Source organism: Stomoxys calcitrans, chromosome 2 (genome assembly GCF_963082655.1).
Source record: "Stomoxys calcitrans chromosome 2, idStoCalc2.1, whole genome shotgun sequence".
Classification (NCBI taxonomy): domain Eukaryota; kingdom Metazoa; phylum Arthropoda; class Insecta; order Diptera; family Muscidae; genus Stomoxys; species Stomoxys calcitrans.
The window spans coordinates 166,594,734-166,610,665 of NC_081553.1; the positions used below are offsets into that span (position 1 = coordinate 166,594,734).

At 38.1% G+C, this 15,932-nt stretch overlaps 1 protein-coding gene across 4 annotated transcripts in view; it reads right to left on the reverse strand.

The window, feature by feature from the left end:
• The window catches only part of LOC106081367 (dihydropyrimidinase), a 72,531-nt gene that overhangs the window by 11,585 nt on the left and 45,014 nt on the right, over positions 1-15,932 (reverse strand). For 3 of the 4 annotated variants that reach the window (XM_013243269.2, XM_059362430.1, XM_059362432.1), the window contains 5 exons: positions 7,534-7,595; positions 7,380-7,474; positions 6,405-6,595; positions 5,928-6,343; positions 641-864 (listed from right to left, as the gene is read on the reverse strand). In XM_013243269.2, coding sequence (XP_013098723.1) covers positions 641-864; positions 5,928-6,343; positions 6,405-6,595; positions 7,380-7,474; positions 7,534-7,581 — 974 coding nt within the window. In that variant the 5' untranslated portion in view covers positions 7,582-7,595. Of the gene's footprint in view, positions 1-640; positions 865-5,927; positions 6,344-6,404; positions 6,596-7,379; positions 7,475-7,533; positions 7,596-14,140; positions 14,164-15,932 lie in introns of those variants that run through there. The other variant, XM_059362431.1, reaches the window with a different exon arrangement.

Genomic DNA, 15,932 nt, shown 5'->3' on the forward strand with positions numbered 1-15,932 from the left:
TGTGTAAGGCAGTTCCTAGTCTCACAAGCTCGTTCTCTCTACAATTTCCTGGGATATCTCAGTGGCCCGGCACCCAGAAAAACTGAATATTGAATTGTTCAGCTATCTCGTTGAGAGATCTGCGGTAGTCGGGGGCGGTCTTTGAATACAGAAACACGTTCACCAGGGATTTAATGGCGCCTGGTTATCGGAGAAGATATTTATGCTAGTCGTCGTTATGACATAATATCTTAGCCATTCCATCACTTATTTAATTGCGAGGATCTTCGCTTGATACACATTGCAGTGGTATATGTGTATAGGAAACATATGAAAATCCCAACTGACTTTTTCAGTTTCGATAGACTTTGTGTCTAGCCAAAAAAAAAATGCCAGTGCCAAATTTGAAGATGATCGGAAGAAAATGGCGATCTGTACATTGTGCACAAATTAACATGGACAGACAGATAGACAGCTAAATCGAATCAGACTACTGGGCAGTGGATCAATTTCTCTTGCTTCAGTTATAATACCCTTTACCCCAGACATGGTTTAAGGTATTAATACTATCGGTTCTAATTGTACAGAATGTTGGCCCATTAAAACGGTTCTGCACCACTGTGCGGCACCTCTTTGCAGGAAAGTATTTTAAAGTACTCACTAAGCCAATGACTTCATTAGTTGTCTTGGAGTTTCCGGTGATTCACGAATTGGAGGACTGGTAGTGTAGAAAACACGCTCATGTTTGGGAATACCATGCATGGAGCGTCCAATAGAACTGGCCAATGTTTCACCAAACACACAATAGCCGCTGCGACGAGCGCGTCCCACAATTTCGGCTGATGACTTTGATGTAATGGATGTAACGTACAGAGGCGCTTTCATCTGTTAATAGAAAAAATACATCAAAAAAGGTTTATATGAAATTTTTAGCTAAATAAGGATACATTAACAGGATATCATCCGGCTTTAGACCACTAAGGTCCAAGACTGGATCACAATGCTGGAAATATTCAAAGAATAGCATCGAAAAGAACTCTTCCAAACGTTAGGCAATAGTATGTTGTTACCAGGGCTGCGGAGTCGGAGAATTTTACTGCAGTCGGAGTCGAAAAAATTTATTCGACTCCGACCAATCAAACCTTTTTTAAGAACAATTCTGCGTACTATTCTAGAAAAAATTGTGCCAGTAAAAATTCGCAGAGAGTAAGACAACATTCTTTTCCAGCAAAAATTTGCCAGTAAAAATTTACAGGAGGGTAAGAACAGCCTTTACTCTCTTTGGCTAACTAATTGAATTAAACAGCTGAATTTCATAAAACAGCTGTTCAATTCTGCAAATTTCTACTGGGAAAAAAACCTCTAGTAGAAATTTGCAAGCATTCAAACACTCAAAATTATGATCGATCTCACGCTCTGTACTACTGGCAAATAAAGTACGCGAACGACTTCTAGCAACAATTTGTGCAAATTTGCACAAATTTTTGAGTACATATTCACTCTCTTTCGTTATTTATTTGAATAAAGCAGCTGATTTTTAAAAAACATCTGTTCGAAGCTTCAAGTTGCTGCTGGAAAAAAAACAAGCAGAAATTTGCAAACTGTCAAAATTTTTTGCTTGCTCTCACACACTCTTGCTCTCTCTTCATTTTATATACCACCGCCATATGATAGGGATATATTCATTTTGTCATTCCATTTGCAACACATCGAAATTTCCATTTCCGACCCTACAAAGAAATCTTGCTACAGCCTTTATAAATTGAGTATCCTAAGTCGGGGGATCAGTCTATATGGCAGCTATATCTATATATTGTCCAATCTGGGCTATATTCGGTATGGATATTCAAGGGCGTAGTGCTACTCCCTGTTCAAAATTTCAACGAAAACGAGTAAATTATGTTTTTTTATTGACCCTTTGTCATAAAATTGGACTATATGGAAACTATATATAAAATGCTTCGATCTGGACCACGTTCGGTACGAATATTGGGTAATAAATGAATTTATGTGCCTCAGACAATAATAGGCGGATCGGTCTTTATGGAAGCGTTATACTCGTACTAATACGGTCCGATCTACACAATATATTATAGTGCAATCCACTGTTCCAAGTTTTCGCTTAAACTCGAGCAATAAGGACAGATTTTTATAAGCTTAAAACCCTACATGTCCAAATTGGTCAATATGGCAGCTAATCTCAGTACGTTCCAATATGAACTATATTCCGTTTGGTTATCGGGGAGCCTACTAAAACTCACTAGTCCAAATATCGCACAATAAAAAAGCCTGTTATGGGATTAACACCCTATACTGACAGACCGATCTACCGATAAGGCAGCTATATCTAAATATAGCCCAGATATATTTTCGAACACGTGGAGTCAAAAGGGTTTTGCAAATCTCAACGTAAATATCCCCGGGCCGGATGGCATATCGTCGCTTGTTTTATGCAAGTGTTCTTCGACGCTCACTCATCCTTTACGCAATCTTTTCAATCTTGCCTACGTGCAGTCTATTCCCAAGAGGGGTGAGGCAACCGACCCTGCGAATTACCGACCAATAGCGTTATGCTCTGCGCTTTCCAAGGTTATGGAGAGCATGATCAATTACCATCTTGTGAGATACTCCAATGGTCTTCTTGGCGACATACAATATGGATTCCGCAGAAATCGCTCCACGGTAGACCTGATGGCATTCCTATCTGAACATTGGAGTCGCTCTATTCGCCAGTTCGGTAAGAGAGAGGTCATGGCTCTGGATATCTCCAAGGCAATTGACAGGGTCTGGCACGGTGCATTCCTTTCAAAGCTTGTCGCTTTTGGTGTCGGTAATAACTTCACTCGATTTATATCAAGTTTTCTCGGAGATCGCACTATAAGAGTTGTTGTAGATGGATTCTCATCTGACGAAATAAATTGACCGCAGGAGAACCACAAGGCTCTGTCCTTTCTCCCTCTCTTTTTTTTGTTTTCATTGACGATCTACTGGGTCTGACTTCGAAAACGATCTACTCGTTCGCGGATGACAGCAACCTCTGTCATTTATTTTCATTCGGACATAGGCCGAGTCTTCGAAAAATTGAAGGCAGGAAGCGGATTATGAACGTAACACTTTGCCAGGATTTGCTGCCATTTCTGAGTGGTGTCGAATGAACAGAGTAGATTTGTTGTCCCACAAACGATTCACTGATACTTTACAACCGTCAATATCTATCGACGGTGTAGATATTAAGCAGTCAGAGGCTCTTGATGTTCAGAGCATGAAGATTCAATGTGATGTCCGTTGGTCAAAACATGTATTCGAAGTGTCGAAAGAGGCATTCAAGTGCTTGGGCTTTCTTAAGCGGTATAAGAAATATTTCACTCCCGCTGATCTCCTTAATATCTACACTACGTACATATGGCCGAAGATGGAATATAACTCGCATATATGGGCCGGAGCTCCAAAATCATCCTTGGAGCTGATTGACCGTGTCCAGAGGCGGGCGTTGGTGTTGATTGGAGATGGTAAGGTATCCAGCTCTATTGATTCCCTTGAACATCGTCGAAATGTTGGTTGTGTGGCGCTGTTCTATCGATTCTTCCAAGGTGTGTGTTATTCGGAAATCAGTCTTCTGATTCCTGACTTGAGGTTGTTTGTCAGAAATACAAGGATTTCTAGAGACGCGCACAGGTTTGTAATCGATTGGCCAGCTAATCGGACCATGTACTACCGAGATTTCTTTTTCACAAGGACGCTTCGTATGTGGAATCGACTTCCGGCGGATGTTTTTTCTATTACTTACGACATCCATGAATTCAAAACAAGTGTCAATAAACACTACTCCCTCTTTCCCCCTCCTATCCTTAACTATCCTCTCCAACGCAATGCACTGCATATATAGGGGACATCCCCTGCGTGTTGGTTGATTGAAAAAAGGACCCTATTTGGATCGGAAATTCAGTCCGATCGGTCCATATTTGTCAAGAAAGCCTAGGGACCCACAATGTAGAATTTCAGCGACATTGGATAATAATTGCGCCTTTTCTTGACTCAAGGCCCTATATCGGTAGACCGGTCTTTATTGCAGCTTTACTTAAATATTATCCCATTTTGCCCATTGAATATCTTAACCTGTATATAGCAAAATACGGGTCTATGCCAAATTTCAGCTCAATATACGAATTTTTAAAGGCTGTAACGTGACTACAAACGACAAATTCTTCTTAGAATTTAATGATAAAAAATATACATATATATACATTACAAGATCGAAAATGGATATTTAGATATATTGGAAACCGAATGACTAAATTAACCAACCACTCCTATCCTATGGTGTGGATATAAAAACATATTTGAATTGTTTTTAATTCAAAACATATATTTTCCGAGTTCGGAGTTGGAGTCGATCCAAAATTCCTCGACTCTCCAGCCCTGGTTGTGGAACAATTTTAGGGTCATAGTTTGGGAGTTGGGTAATTCCGAATTAGGGCGATGGTATTAGATCAGTAAAACAAACCCTTAAAGGGGTTTGGAGTTCTCAGGACAGAGTTCTTAGGGCCATTTTAATAAGACCTAAGCCGAAAGCAAAGGGTTCCCATATTTTGTGGTATATCAGAGATGGGTAATCCGATTTATGCGAATTTTTGTCTGAACTTTAATAGTTGTTGTTGTTGTAGCAATGGGTTATGTTCTATTTATATTGCGTCTGCTTGATTGTGTCGAGTATCCAGGTCCAACTTTGCGGCTAAGGTGGGGTGCGTCCAGAGGGATCTGGGTCTGAAACGAGTGAGTCTAGCAAGGCAGTTAAACAGGTGACATCTGTCGTGTGGTCCCAGGTCACAATCGGGACACATATCCTGCACGTTGGCATCAATCCTTGCTCTGTAGAAGTTGAGGCAACTGCATCTACCGGATCGTAATTAAGCCAGAAACACACTGGCTCCCGGTAATTTTTTCAGGTGCAATGAGAGACGGTCGCTCTCAAAGGACGCCAAAAGCGACGTCGCTTGTGACCCACTGGTGTCTATGTTCGCACAGCACCTTGCAGCATATTCTGGTGACGTAAGTCAAGAGCAAGATCGGAAATGCACCCACTTCATGCATCGGTTACCCATGCCGATACCGACCGATGCTGGAGGCGGTTCTGGCAAACCGAAAAGAACCAAGGTCGTGGGTTCTTTTCAATCCCCGCACGGATCAGGAACTTGCGGAGAAGGAACTCAAGGATGTGCCTCTCCCATTACGAAAAAGGACGAACACGCACAATGGCGGCAGTCATTCCGATGAAGAACTAAATCGGGACCCGAAATAACAAATCAGATATTTAAATATGAGGTCAAATGTCTTGGGGGAGCGCCCTTGTCCAAAAATCGCCCAATTTGAGTTTAATTATTTTTGGGATTGGGTCGGGCCGACATTTGGCTCCTAATTTTGTATATCAGAGTCGTTATCTACCTATCTATCTAAATGCCCATTTCGGGGGCTTAAGGGGGTGATGCGCGCTCCCCTGACAATTGGTATCTCATTGTTATATCACATTCGTACTCTGTTGAAAAATACCTTCAATTTGGGTCCGATATTAAACCGAAAAGTCTACATGTGCTTCTGGGTAGGGCATTCCCTCAAGATACATGCCTCAAATATTAATATTGACTTGTTTTTTTTTTTGGGATAATCGTGATACAAAAAAAAATTCGCATAAATTGGTCCACCCATTTCTAATATATCTCGGATATGCTGCAAAGTATGAAGAACCGTCGACTTTAGCTTAGGTCATATTAAAACTGCCCTTAAAACGAGTATGGTCGGCGAACTCTAAATCTTTTCGGGATTTTGCTCTACTTACCTAATACCATCACCCTAACTTTGAACCCCCTGGATTCGATGTTATACAGTTAAAAATTGTTATACATTAAAAATTTTCAAGACTTTCTGGATCGCAATTAGGTAATAATAAATACCTGATGTGCTAATATGCAGGCGCGATTTACTGCTTCCGCCTCAACTTCCTCTTGTCGCGACAGTTCGTGGCCCTCGGGACCTGAAACTCCAGCTGATAATAATTTGCCGACATTTTTGGTAATTATGTCTCCGTTCTCGGCATGAACCAAAGCCAAGGCGCCCAAAGAACGTATACGCTCCAAAGCATCCAACATTTCCGAATCGCCCAGCTGACCTCTACCGGCCATCGACATTTTAAAAGAGTTCACACCTAATTCGTCACACATAATTTTCATTTCAGATGAAACCGATTTGGACCACCATGTTAAGCTCATGTGCAGGGCATAGTCACAGCATACTTTAGGATCAGCCCATGAACGCCAATTGTCATAGGCTTCGACCAGGGACTCTCCCTTTTCGGGTAGGACATGATCGACTACAATAGAAATGTCATTATTCATTAGAAAAATTCACGATGTCACCATTTATATACTCACTGATTGTGGTGGTTCCTCCACATACTGCGGCCTTCGTTCCTTGATAGAAATCATCTGCCGACATAATTCCACCGACACGTAACTCAAAGTGAGTATGAGGATCAACTCCACCTGGCATTATCAATTTACCAGCAGCATCTATGATGCGCACTCCACCGGGTACGATGATTTCCGTGGGAGGTCCAACAAACCTGGAAGCATTATATGTAAGCATTTTATTAAGGGTAATCATAATCACGGATTTTAAGCACCATGTAACTGAAATTTTAGGCCTATATTTTTTGTTTAAAAGCACAAATCTGATTTTAGTGGTTATTTTTTCTGCTGCTATTTGAAATGTCTGCCCGCTCTCATTTATTTTGATCCTTCAAATCTTTTCGTTATTTTTCGAACATATTCCAGCTTGAGATCACATTCAATGCTTTCTATTCAAAGAATACCATTGCAAAGAACTTATAAAAGTTGGGCAAGTGTGTGCTGTGCTCAAAACCCTTCAACTGGCATGGCGGATCGCGATTTCTGATACGCCATGTATCTTTATCAACACCTTTGTCAACACCACCTTGAGATCATATTCAATGCTTTCTATTCAAAGAATACCATAGCAAAGAACTTGTTAAAGTTGGCCAAGTGTGTGTTATTATTCAAAACACTTTGACTGGTAAGTGGATCGTGATTTTTCAAACGCCATGTATTTTCATCAACACCTTTGTCAAATCGATTAACCTCTAACTCTCCTTATCTCAGTTCTTTGCTATGCTATTCTTTGAATAGAAAGCATTGAATATGATCTCGAGCTGGCATATGTTCGAAAAATTACGAAAAGTTATTTGAAATCGTTAAAACATCATCAAAACTAGCATCAATGGCACTCTCCATGCCCTTAAGTTTTTGAAATTATTTATGAACATTTAAAACCACTTTGCCATCATTTTGATGGTGATTAAATCAAGCCACTTCGTTGACTGTACTTACTTGATAGTTCCGTCTTCGATGTAAACATCGGCTTTAAATGTTTTGTCGTGATTAACAATTTGGCCATTTTTAATGTAAATGCGATTTTGAGCACTCTGTAAATAACAAAAAATTGAAAAATGGATTTCCGCTGTTATTACAAACATTAACTCACCTGTAAATGAATGGGAACTTTCTTTACTGGCTTTGGACTGGTAGACATGGTTTACGACTTAACTGTAAATAGAAGAAATATTCATTTATTGTAATTAAAAGTTAATATAAAAAATAATATAACTAAAACTTTCAAAAATGTCAATAGTAGCATTTTTTGACATTGTAGGTGCTTTCAATAATGTAAATGCCATAGCTATATCCAAATATAAACCGATTTGAACCATAAAGGACACACGAAATCGGATTATAAATGGCCCTATAGGCAACGACTTTTAATCGAGAGTTCTTTCTATATGGCACCCTTAGCCAAATCTGGACCGATGTGGACCAAAATAAACAAGCATATAATAATCATCCAATTTTATTATAACTCCACTACTATATACGTAGTTATATCTTAATAGGAGCTGGTCTCGATCATATTTTATACAGATCCCGAGAACTCATATACAAGAGACATTTTCATACAATAAATCTGTTTTTTATGGGATTAAAACTCTAAATAGGAAGATCGGTCTATATGAAAGCTATATATATATAGTCTGATCTGACTCATGTCGGGAGGCTTAAACAACTCACTATTTCAAATTTCATTGAAATCGGATAAAAAATTTATGGGGTTCAGACCCTTTATCGGCAGATCGGTCTATATGGCAGCTATATCTAAATATAGTCCGATCTGTACCATATTTGCGTCAGATGTCGGAAAGCCTTAAATTACTCACTGTTTCAAATTTCAGCAAAATCGGATAAAAAAAATAAAGTTTTTATAGGCTTCAGACCCTTTATCGACAGATCGGTATATATGAGAGCTATATCTTAATAAAATCCGATGTGCATCATATTAAGGTAGGATGTCGAAAGACTTTAAATAACCCACTGTTTCCAATTTCAGAGAAATCGGGTAATAAATAAAGCTTTTATTGGTATCAGACCCTTTATCCGGAGATCGGTCTATATGGCAGCTATATCTAAATATAGTCCGATCTGTACCATATTTGGGTAAGATGTCTGACAGCCTTAAATTACTCACTGTTTCAAATTTCAGCAAAATTGGATAAAAAATAAAGCATTTATGGGCATTAGACCCTTTATCGGCAGATCGGTCTATATAGCAGCTATATCCAAATATGGTCCGATTTACCCTGTTCAAGAACTTAATCAGCTTGCATCAAAAAGACGTATCTGTGCTAAATTTTAGCTCAATATCTCAATTTTTTAAGGCTGTAGAGTGATTACAACAGACGGACATCGTTAAATCGTCATAGAATTTTACAACGATCCAAAATATATATACTTTTTTGAGTCGGAAATTGATATTTCGATGTGTTGCAAACGGAATGACTAAATGAATATACCCCTATCCTCCGGTGGTGGGTATAAAAACACATACAATGCACATACAAAAATGCTTGAAATCTTTATTTGAATCGATAGTACGGTTCATATAATTTAATGTTTGAGATTATTTCATGCAAATGTTGACCGTAATGCGCCTCAAATGATCCATCCGCTTAGTCCAATTGTGGCATACTCTTTTCAATGCACCAATTGAAGCGAGCTTGTCTGTATAGAGCTTTAAGCCCCACAAAAATAGTCTAAAGGCGTTAAATCGCACGATCTAGGCGGCTAATTGACCGGTCCGGAACGTGAAATAAAATGCAGTGTGGCATGTGGCACGGTCTTGTTGAAACCACATGTCATGCAAGTTAAGCTCTTGCATTTTGGGCAAAAAAAATGGATATCATCTCACGGTAACGCTCACCATTCACAGTTGTGTTACGATTCGGATCATCATTGAAGAAGTACGGTCCAATGATGCCACCAGCCCATAAACCGCACCAAACTGTGATTTTTTCTGAATGCATTGGTAGCTCTTGCAATGCTTCTGGCTGATCTTCACTCCAAAGTCGACAATTCTGCTTATTTACGTACCCATTGAGCGAAAAATAAGCTTCATCCATAAAATGGAAGAAGCGCGCGACGAACTTTCTTAACAGAGCACGCATTAATTGTTCGTTTGTAAGACGATTCATGGTTAAGTTATAGACCAAACTGAAGATGTTTGACTGTGAAACAAAACACAAAACGTACGTGAGCTGTTTAAACCAGTGTTGCCAAAAAGATTATAGCAAAAAATCACACCTTATTATTGTCTCTGGAAGGAAAGGGTATAAAAGTGGTCGCATACGCAGAAAAAAAATTTAATTGAAACTTCTTCAATCACTGAAATGATATCAATCAAAATTTTTGAAAAAAATGGTTAAAAAAAATTGCATATTCAATAAAAAAATGATTGACAATTTTTTTTTAAATTTTTTTTAATTAAAAATTTTCGAAAAATGCAATTCATTTTTTTATTGGACGAATTAAAAATTTAATGGAAAATATACGAAGGTTGTTTAAAAATTTTTGCGCGCTGTATAGGGCGCACCCTCGATTTCGATGCAACATGGTTCACATATGTAAAACTCCTGAAATATGAATATGAGGTTTATGTTTGTGTCCATGATCACTCCTTAGAAACAAAACAACTCCGAGGGTTTTTCTAAAAATTAAACGAAAAATATTGTTTTCCCAATTATAAAAGAAAAAGAGTAGTGAGGCAGTAACTTTATGAATAACATGCGTAGGGGAATTAAACCCAACAAAAAAATGTATCTAGAATGCCATCAATATGCATATTTTAATCACTAATAAGATTAGAATTTCATCCAGAAATTTAAAAAGGTTGTAGAAAGATTGTATGTATTTATCAAAATTTGAGCTAGACTGTTTCATAAACCGAAAGTCATCACAGTGCTGTCGTTGAAAAAAGTTCAGATTCAATTAAAACAAGTAAAAAGGCATTAAGTTCGGCCTGGCCGAACTTTGGATACCCACCATCACCATGAATATGCCCCCATCCTTCGGTGGCGGGTAAATCAATTCATTTTTTAATTAAAAATTACAATAATTTCAATCACGATCATAATTGAAATAAGTTACGATAATTTTTTGATTGAAAATGACAAATTTCAATCACGATTGTAATTGAAAAAATTTCCGGGTTCAATTAAAAAATTATTGATTCAATTAAGTTTTTAGTGGAAAACATTTTTATTTTCAATTAAATTTTTAATTGAAAAATTTCCGTGATATTTTTTTCTGTGTATGCTGATGACGTGGCTATTAAAGTTAGGAAAAAGTTACCCAGCACTTTTAGAGATATACTTCAGGAAGCTCTAAGTGCAACATCGAAGAGGGCTACAAAAAGTTGTCTAGCCGTAAATCCGTGTAAGACACAAATAGTACGAAGATACAAGTCATTTTTCCATTTACTGAAAATCGAACTTCAAATCAAATATTTTGAAAAGGTGTGTTGTTGTTGTAGCAATGTTTTGTACCCTGAGATGGCTGCCATGGGATTGCCTGTACACCTGCAAGAGAGCTATTGGCAAAAATTTTGGGTTTAAACCGCGTGTTATGCACTGGGCATATACTGCAGTTGTCAGACCTTTAATGGTATATGGTGTTGTGGTCTGGTAGACCGTGCTTCAAAAGTCCAACTTCTGTTCAATACTCAGCGGTATTCAAAGGATGGCTTGTTTGCGCATCTTAGCCGCATTTAGGACCACATCATCTGATGCTGGTTTTAGTGCTGGTCTGCAATCGGACTCAGCTAGATAATTTAGTCCATTATGATACCACAGGAATAAAAGAAGAAAGAGGACTTCAAGTTTTTTCCGTTGCACCAGCCACATAACTTCAGAACGGCGTATTACTTGCCAATGTTTACATCCGCTAAATATACAGTCCTCAAAAATATAAGAACTTAAAGTGAAACTTCTTTTTCATTCCAGCGCAGGTCACATGTAATGTTCTATAGTTTCCTCTTTCTTGCAACTTTATTTGTTATCTGATCCTTACGAAATCTGGCACGAAGGATTCTCATATGACTCTTCTCATTACTTTGAAATTTCACGGGATAGCCCCTATACATATATGTATTTGCCGATTTTTACTTCTGAAGCATTACAAGCTCAAAGAAAGCAATTCTAAGCATCCCTTCTAGAAAGCCGTGAAGCATGGTGGCGTCTCATTGATAATTTGTGGGTGTTTTTCTGTAACTGGTCCTTATTCCATTTTATGGATTAGGGACAAAATGTGTGTTGAGGGTTACCACGAGGGTCTTACGGAATAAAATGCTTCCCTTTACAGTTGAAAAATGACACTCAAGTGACAGTTATTGTAAGTTAACGACTCAATACACCCTTCCAAACAAGCGAAATTCTAATTCTAAGAGCTTTCTGTAACAAGATTGGGAGGCCTATCGCAATAATGAGACCTAAACCTTATTGAAAACCTCTGGGGCATACCAGAAATTTTAAACTTTTCTTATTTTATATGTTTTTTTTTACATTTTTAATCACTTTTTTCTCTTCTTCAGTTGTGTGAAATCCGCGAACCATTTAAAGGCTAATGCTTTAATTTACGAAACAATATTGCAACAAAGCATGTCAATCAGTAGTGTAACTGCATGTTTTTCTCTCCTCTTACATTTAAAATTCAGAAAAAAGACAATTCATAAGTAATTACCAGGATTTGATGTGTCCCTATTATTTTTTTCCAAGTAAATTTTCCGAAAACATCACTATAACGAGCATACGTGAATTAAATGAGATTTAATTTCTTATTTAAGTTCACCGTTTAAAGCTCAACAGGTTAACGAATAACCAGTTTCAGCCTTTAATAGAAGTAACCATGTTTTCTTACTCTTTTTGTTCAATATAGTTCGTAGTAACTGTTGTCCCCATTATTTTTTCCACCACTGCATGTCCGATTTTTAGTAATATTGCAATAATATGGTAAATTTTTAACCACTCCTCGCGGAATTTGGCACATAGTACTCCCGTAAGACCTTTTTATATTTTTAACAAATTTTATGAGAATCATTTCATCAATGCATTGCCCGATTTGCGCTTATTGAGGCGAAGTTATCAAATATGTGCACATTTTATTACCCACCTAAACACGAACCTAGGCGAGAACATAATGCTGGCGATATTTGTAAGGTACTGTACCATTTGGTACACAGATAAAAACAATTTTCAAAAACAACAACTTTTGTTAAAAAATCAACTACAAAATTTGTCAATTTTCCTGCAACAAATTAAATTAAAATTTCAGCAACCCAAGATACAAATTGGATGTCAGCAATCATTCGCTTAGAAAGCTATCAAATAATATGAATTATCAACAATAAAGTTTGATGAGCGCAAAACATAACAAAATATTTGTCGGTGAGTCGTAGATCTGCTATTTTTATATATTTGTTTTTTAACAACAAAATTGGTGTGTTGTTTGTTGAAAAAATGCTCCTTTACTGTCAACAACTTATTCAAAAAAACAAAATTGTTAAAAATTCCAAAGTTTTTACTGTCAAGTATCAATAGACACACTTCAAAACAAAAATCATTATTTCAGTTACCAAAATTGTTGAGCATCAACTCTTTTCACATACAAATAAAGTAGTTGAATTTTTATTGCGGTGGTTATTTTCTGTGTATTTCAGCCATCTAAAAATTTCTCAAAGAGGTGTCGCACTGCGGCACGCCGTTCGGTCTCGGTCAGAAAAAGGAGGCCCCTTATCATTGACCTTAATCTTGAATCGGACTGCACCCATTGCTATGTGAGAAGTTTGCCCCTATTCCTTAGTGGAATGTTCATGGGCAAAATTTGCATTTGCATCTTCTCCTAGGCATCAGCAACATTTGAGACAAATTTCGTCCCAATAGGTTGTTATTTGAATATAGAGCACATATTGAACGATTTGTGTTCATAAAAGGCTTTTGTCTTAGAATTTCTTGAAAATTTGGAACTGCAAGCCACACCCTCGATTAATATTTTACAAAACATGTGGATTCAAACACAGTCCAGACATTTCGTTAGAACTACCACATTGACCGACTTCACAATTAGATATATGGATGTCATAGCATTTGCACTTTCATCCTATTTTGAGATAGCAGCTCACATGAGTTTCACAAGTCCTATCTATCAATATTAAGATGAAGATTCTGTATAGGCCTATTTGACAACTTAACTCTTTCAGTTCATTGAGTGCGAAAGGCCCATTCGATTTATTCTGAATTTTGGAAAAATCAATTTTGCCTATTTGACAACCACGTACGGCCTACATTTATCCAGATTTTCATCTACTGATTTGACTTCTAGCACTACCACCATTTTGATTGATTTTCAAATCACAATTTTTACATCTCCAAATGACTGGCATTGCATGTGAATATATTTCATTGGTAATCAATGCAATAGAAATATTTCCAACACAATGGAATGGTATACATAATTCGGCCTGGATGTTTATATTGGTATTTATGCTGTCAGCATTTCAGTTGACGGAATGAATTTTATATGCCGCATGACTTGATCACTTCTTAAATGACAAACGGTATCGTTGTTCAATTCAGATTAACAGTAAAACATTAAAAACTTCTCCACTGTGAATTGAGAGTTTAATGAGTTGAAAATTGTCCAAAATTGATTTGTAATTGTTCTTAACACATTTTTGGGGCAGAAATTGAAATGTCTAGAAATGACCTTACCACCACTAAAGCACCGTTGAACTGAAGTTAAAAACATGAAACTTGTTTAAATTTTAAATTATTGCAGTTGTCTGCCGGCGAGGTCGCCTATGCGCAGATGCATGCTCCATGTTTTGCAGATGTGTGGGAAAGATAAGCAACGTTGCTGGTGGAAGCAAACACAAATGAAGACAAGCGAATGGGCGCACGACCAACAAAATATCATCCCTACTCAGCACCCCTTACAGCAATTGCTGCAGTTTAACATTAACATGTCTTGGCCGCAAGCAACCCCATTTTCCCCCTCCTCGACTTACCAGGCGGATTGTCGTCTCATTCCAATGACATTGGGGGCACGAGCTCACACATATTTATGCACATTCAGGCATAGATATTATCTTTGAGTCCTTGTGGCAAATTATGAGTCATCAAAATGATAAACAATTGCTTCAAGTGATTTCCTTGAATGTGTGTCCTTTTGCGTCGTACGAAACCGAAACCAAAACCAAAACCGAAAAACGACACGTGCCGCCAGCGATGAAAGAACCTTTGCAAGCATTTGCAAAAGTACCTTCCACAAGCACTGGTGCATTTGCAACAAAGTCTGTTCGAACAGTCAAGGTAATTTAACTTATGCCAAGTAATGTCCCATGCGTTACTAACGTTGAGAAAACACCATCAATTGTTTAACATTCTATAGCGTGGAGAAAGTGCCGAACTTTGGATATCCCTCACCATGGATATATATACCATATCCATAATTATATCCAAATATGGGCTGGTCTGGATTATATATGATTCAGATCCTGAGAAGTCTTATACAAGTTATAGTTTCAGCTAAATAAGGCAATAGATCCGTTTTTGTGGGATCAAACGCTTAATTGGAAGCCTGGTCTATATGGCAGCTATAGTCCGATCTTGACCATATTTGGGTCGAATGTCGGGAGTCATCTTAATATAATTTACTGTTTCAAATTCCAGCGCAATCGAATAGTAAATTTGTCTTTTTTGTGCTTTAGAGCCTATGTCGACAGCTATATCTAAATATGGTCGGATCTAGACCATAATCGAGTCGGGTGTCGGGAGGTATAGGTTAGGTTGAAATGAGGGTGCAGATATTAACCCGCCCATGCCACATACACCTAAGCCTTGTTGTGTGCTCTAAAAACTATAAAGTAACCTCTAAAAAGAAAATTTTAGGTTAGGATTTCCGTGCTACTTACAAAATTCTTAATTGTTTTCAATACTGACCTCCTTCTTACTGACCTGGGTTAGTGGCACCCCGCCTTTCTCTATATACACGGATGGGTCTATATTGAGTGTGTGCAGTGTCCCCACTGGAGCAGGAGTCTTCATTGAATTCCTTGGAATCAAGGAATCTTATAGACTTCTGGACGGGTGCAGCGTCTTTCAGGCAAAGGTCTTTGCGATCCTGAAGGCACTGGAGACGATATTAATGAGGGAGCGGCGACCCGATCAAACTGTCACGATATACGTGAACAGTCAGGCGGCACTGGTGTAGATGAGGTCAAAACTGGTTAGAAGATGTAAAGAGCTTCTAAGAACCATGGGAAAGGCTGTCAGGCTTTGCTGGGTCCAGGCCATCAAGGTGTGGCGGGGAACAAAGTGACAGACGAGCTGACCAGGAATGGATCGCTGATTGCCGCAGATCTTGCTATAGATCCAGTAAGTAGGGTGGAAGTTTTTTACGACGACTGCGTGAAGAAGGAGTGGACTGGTGTTGTAGATTGTAGGGTATCAAAGGTCCTGTGGCCGAGTATTTTGCGAAACAGGACGTCGCTTATCCTAAAGC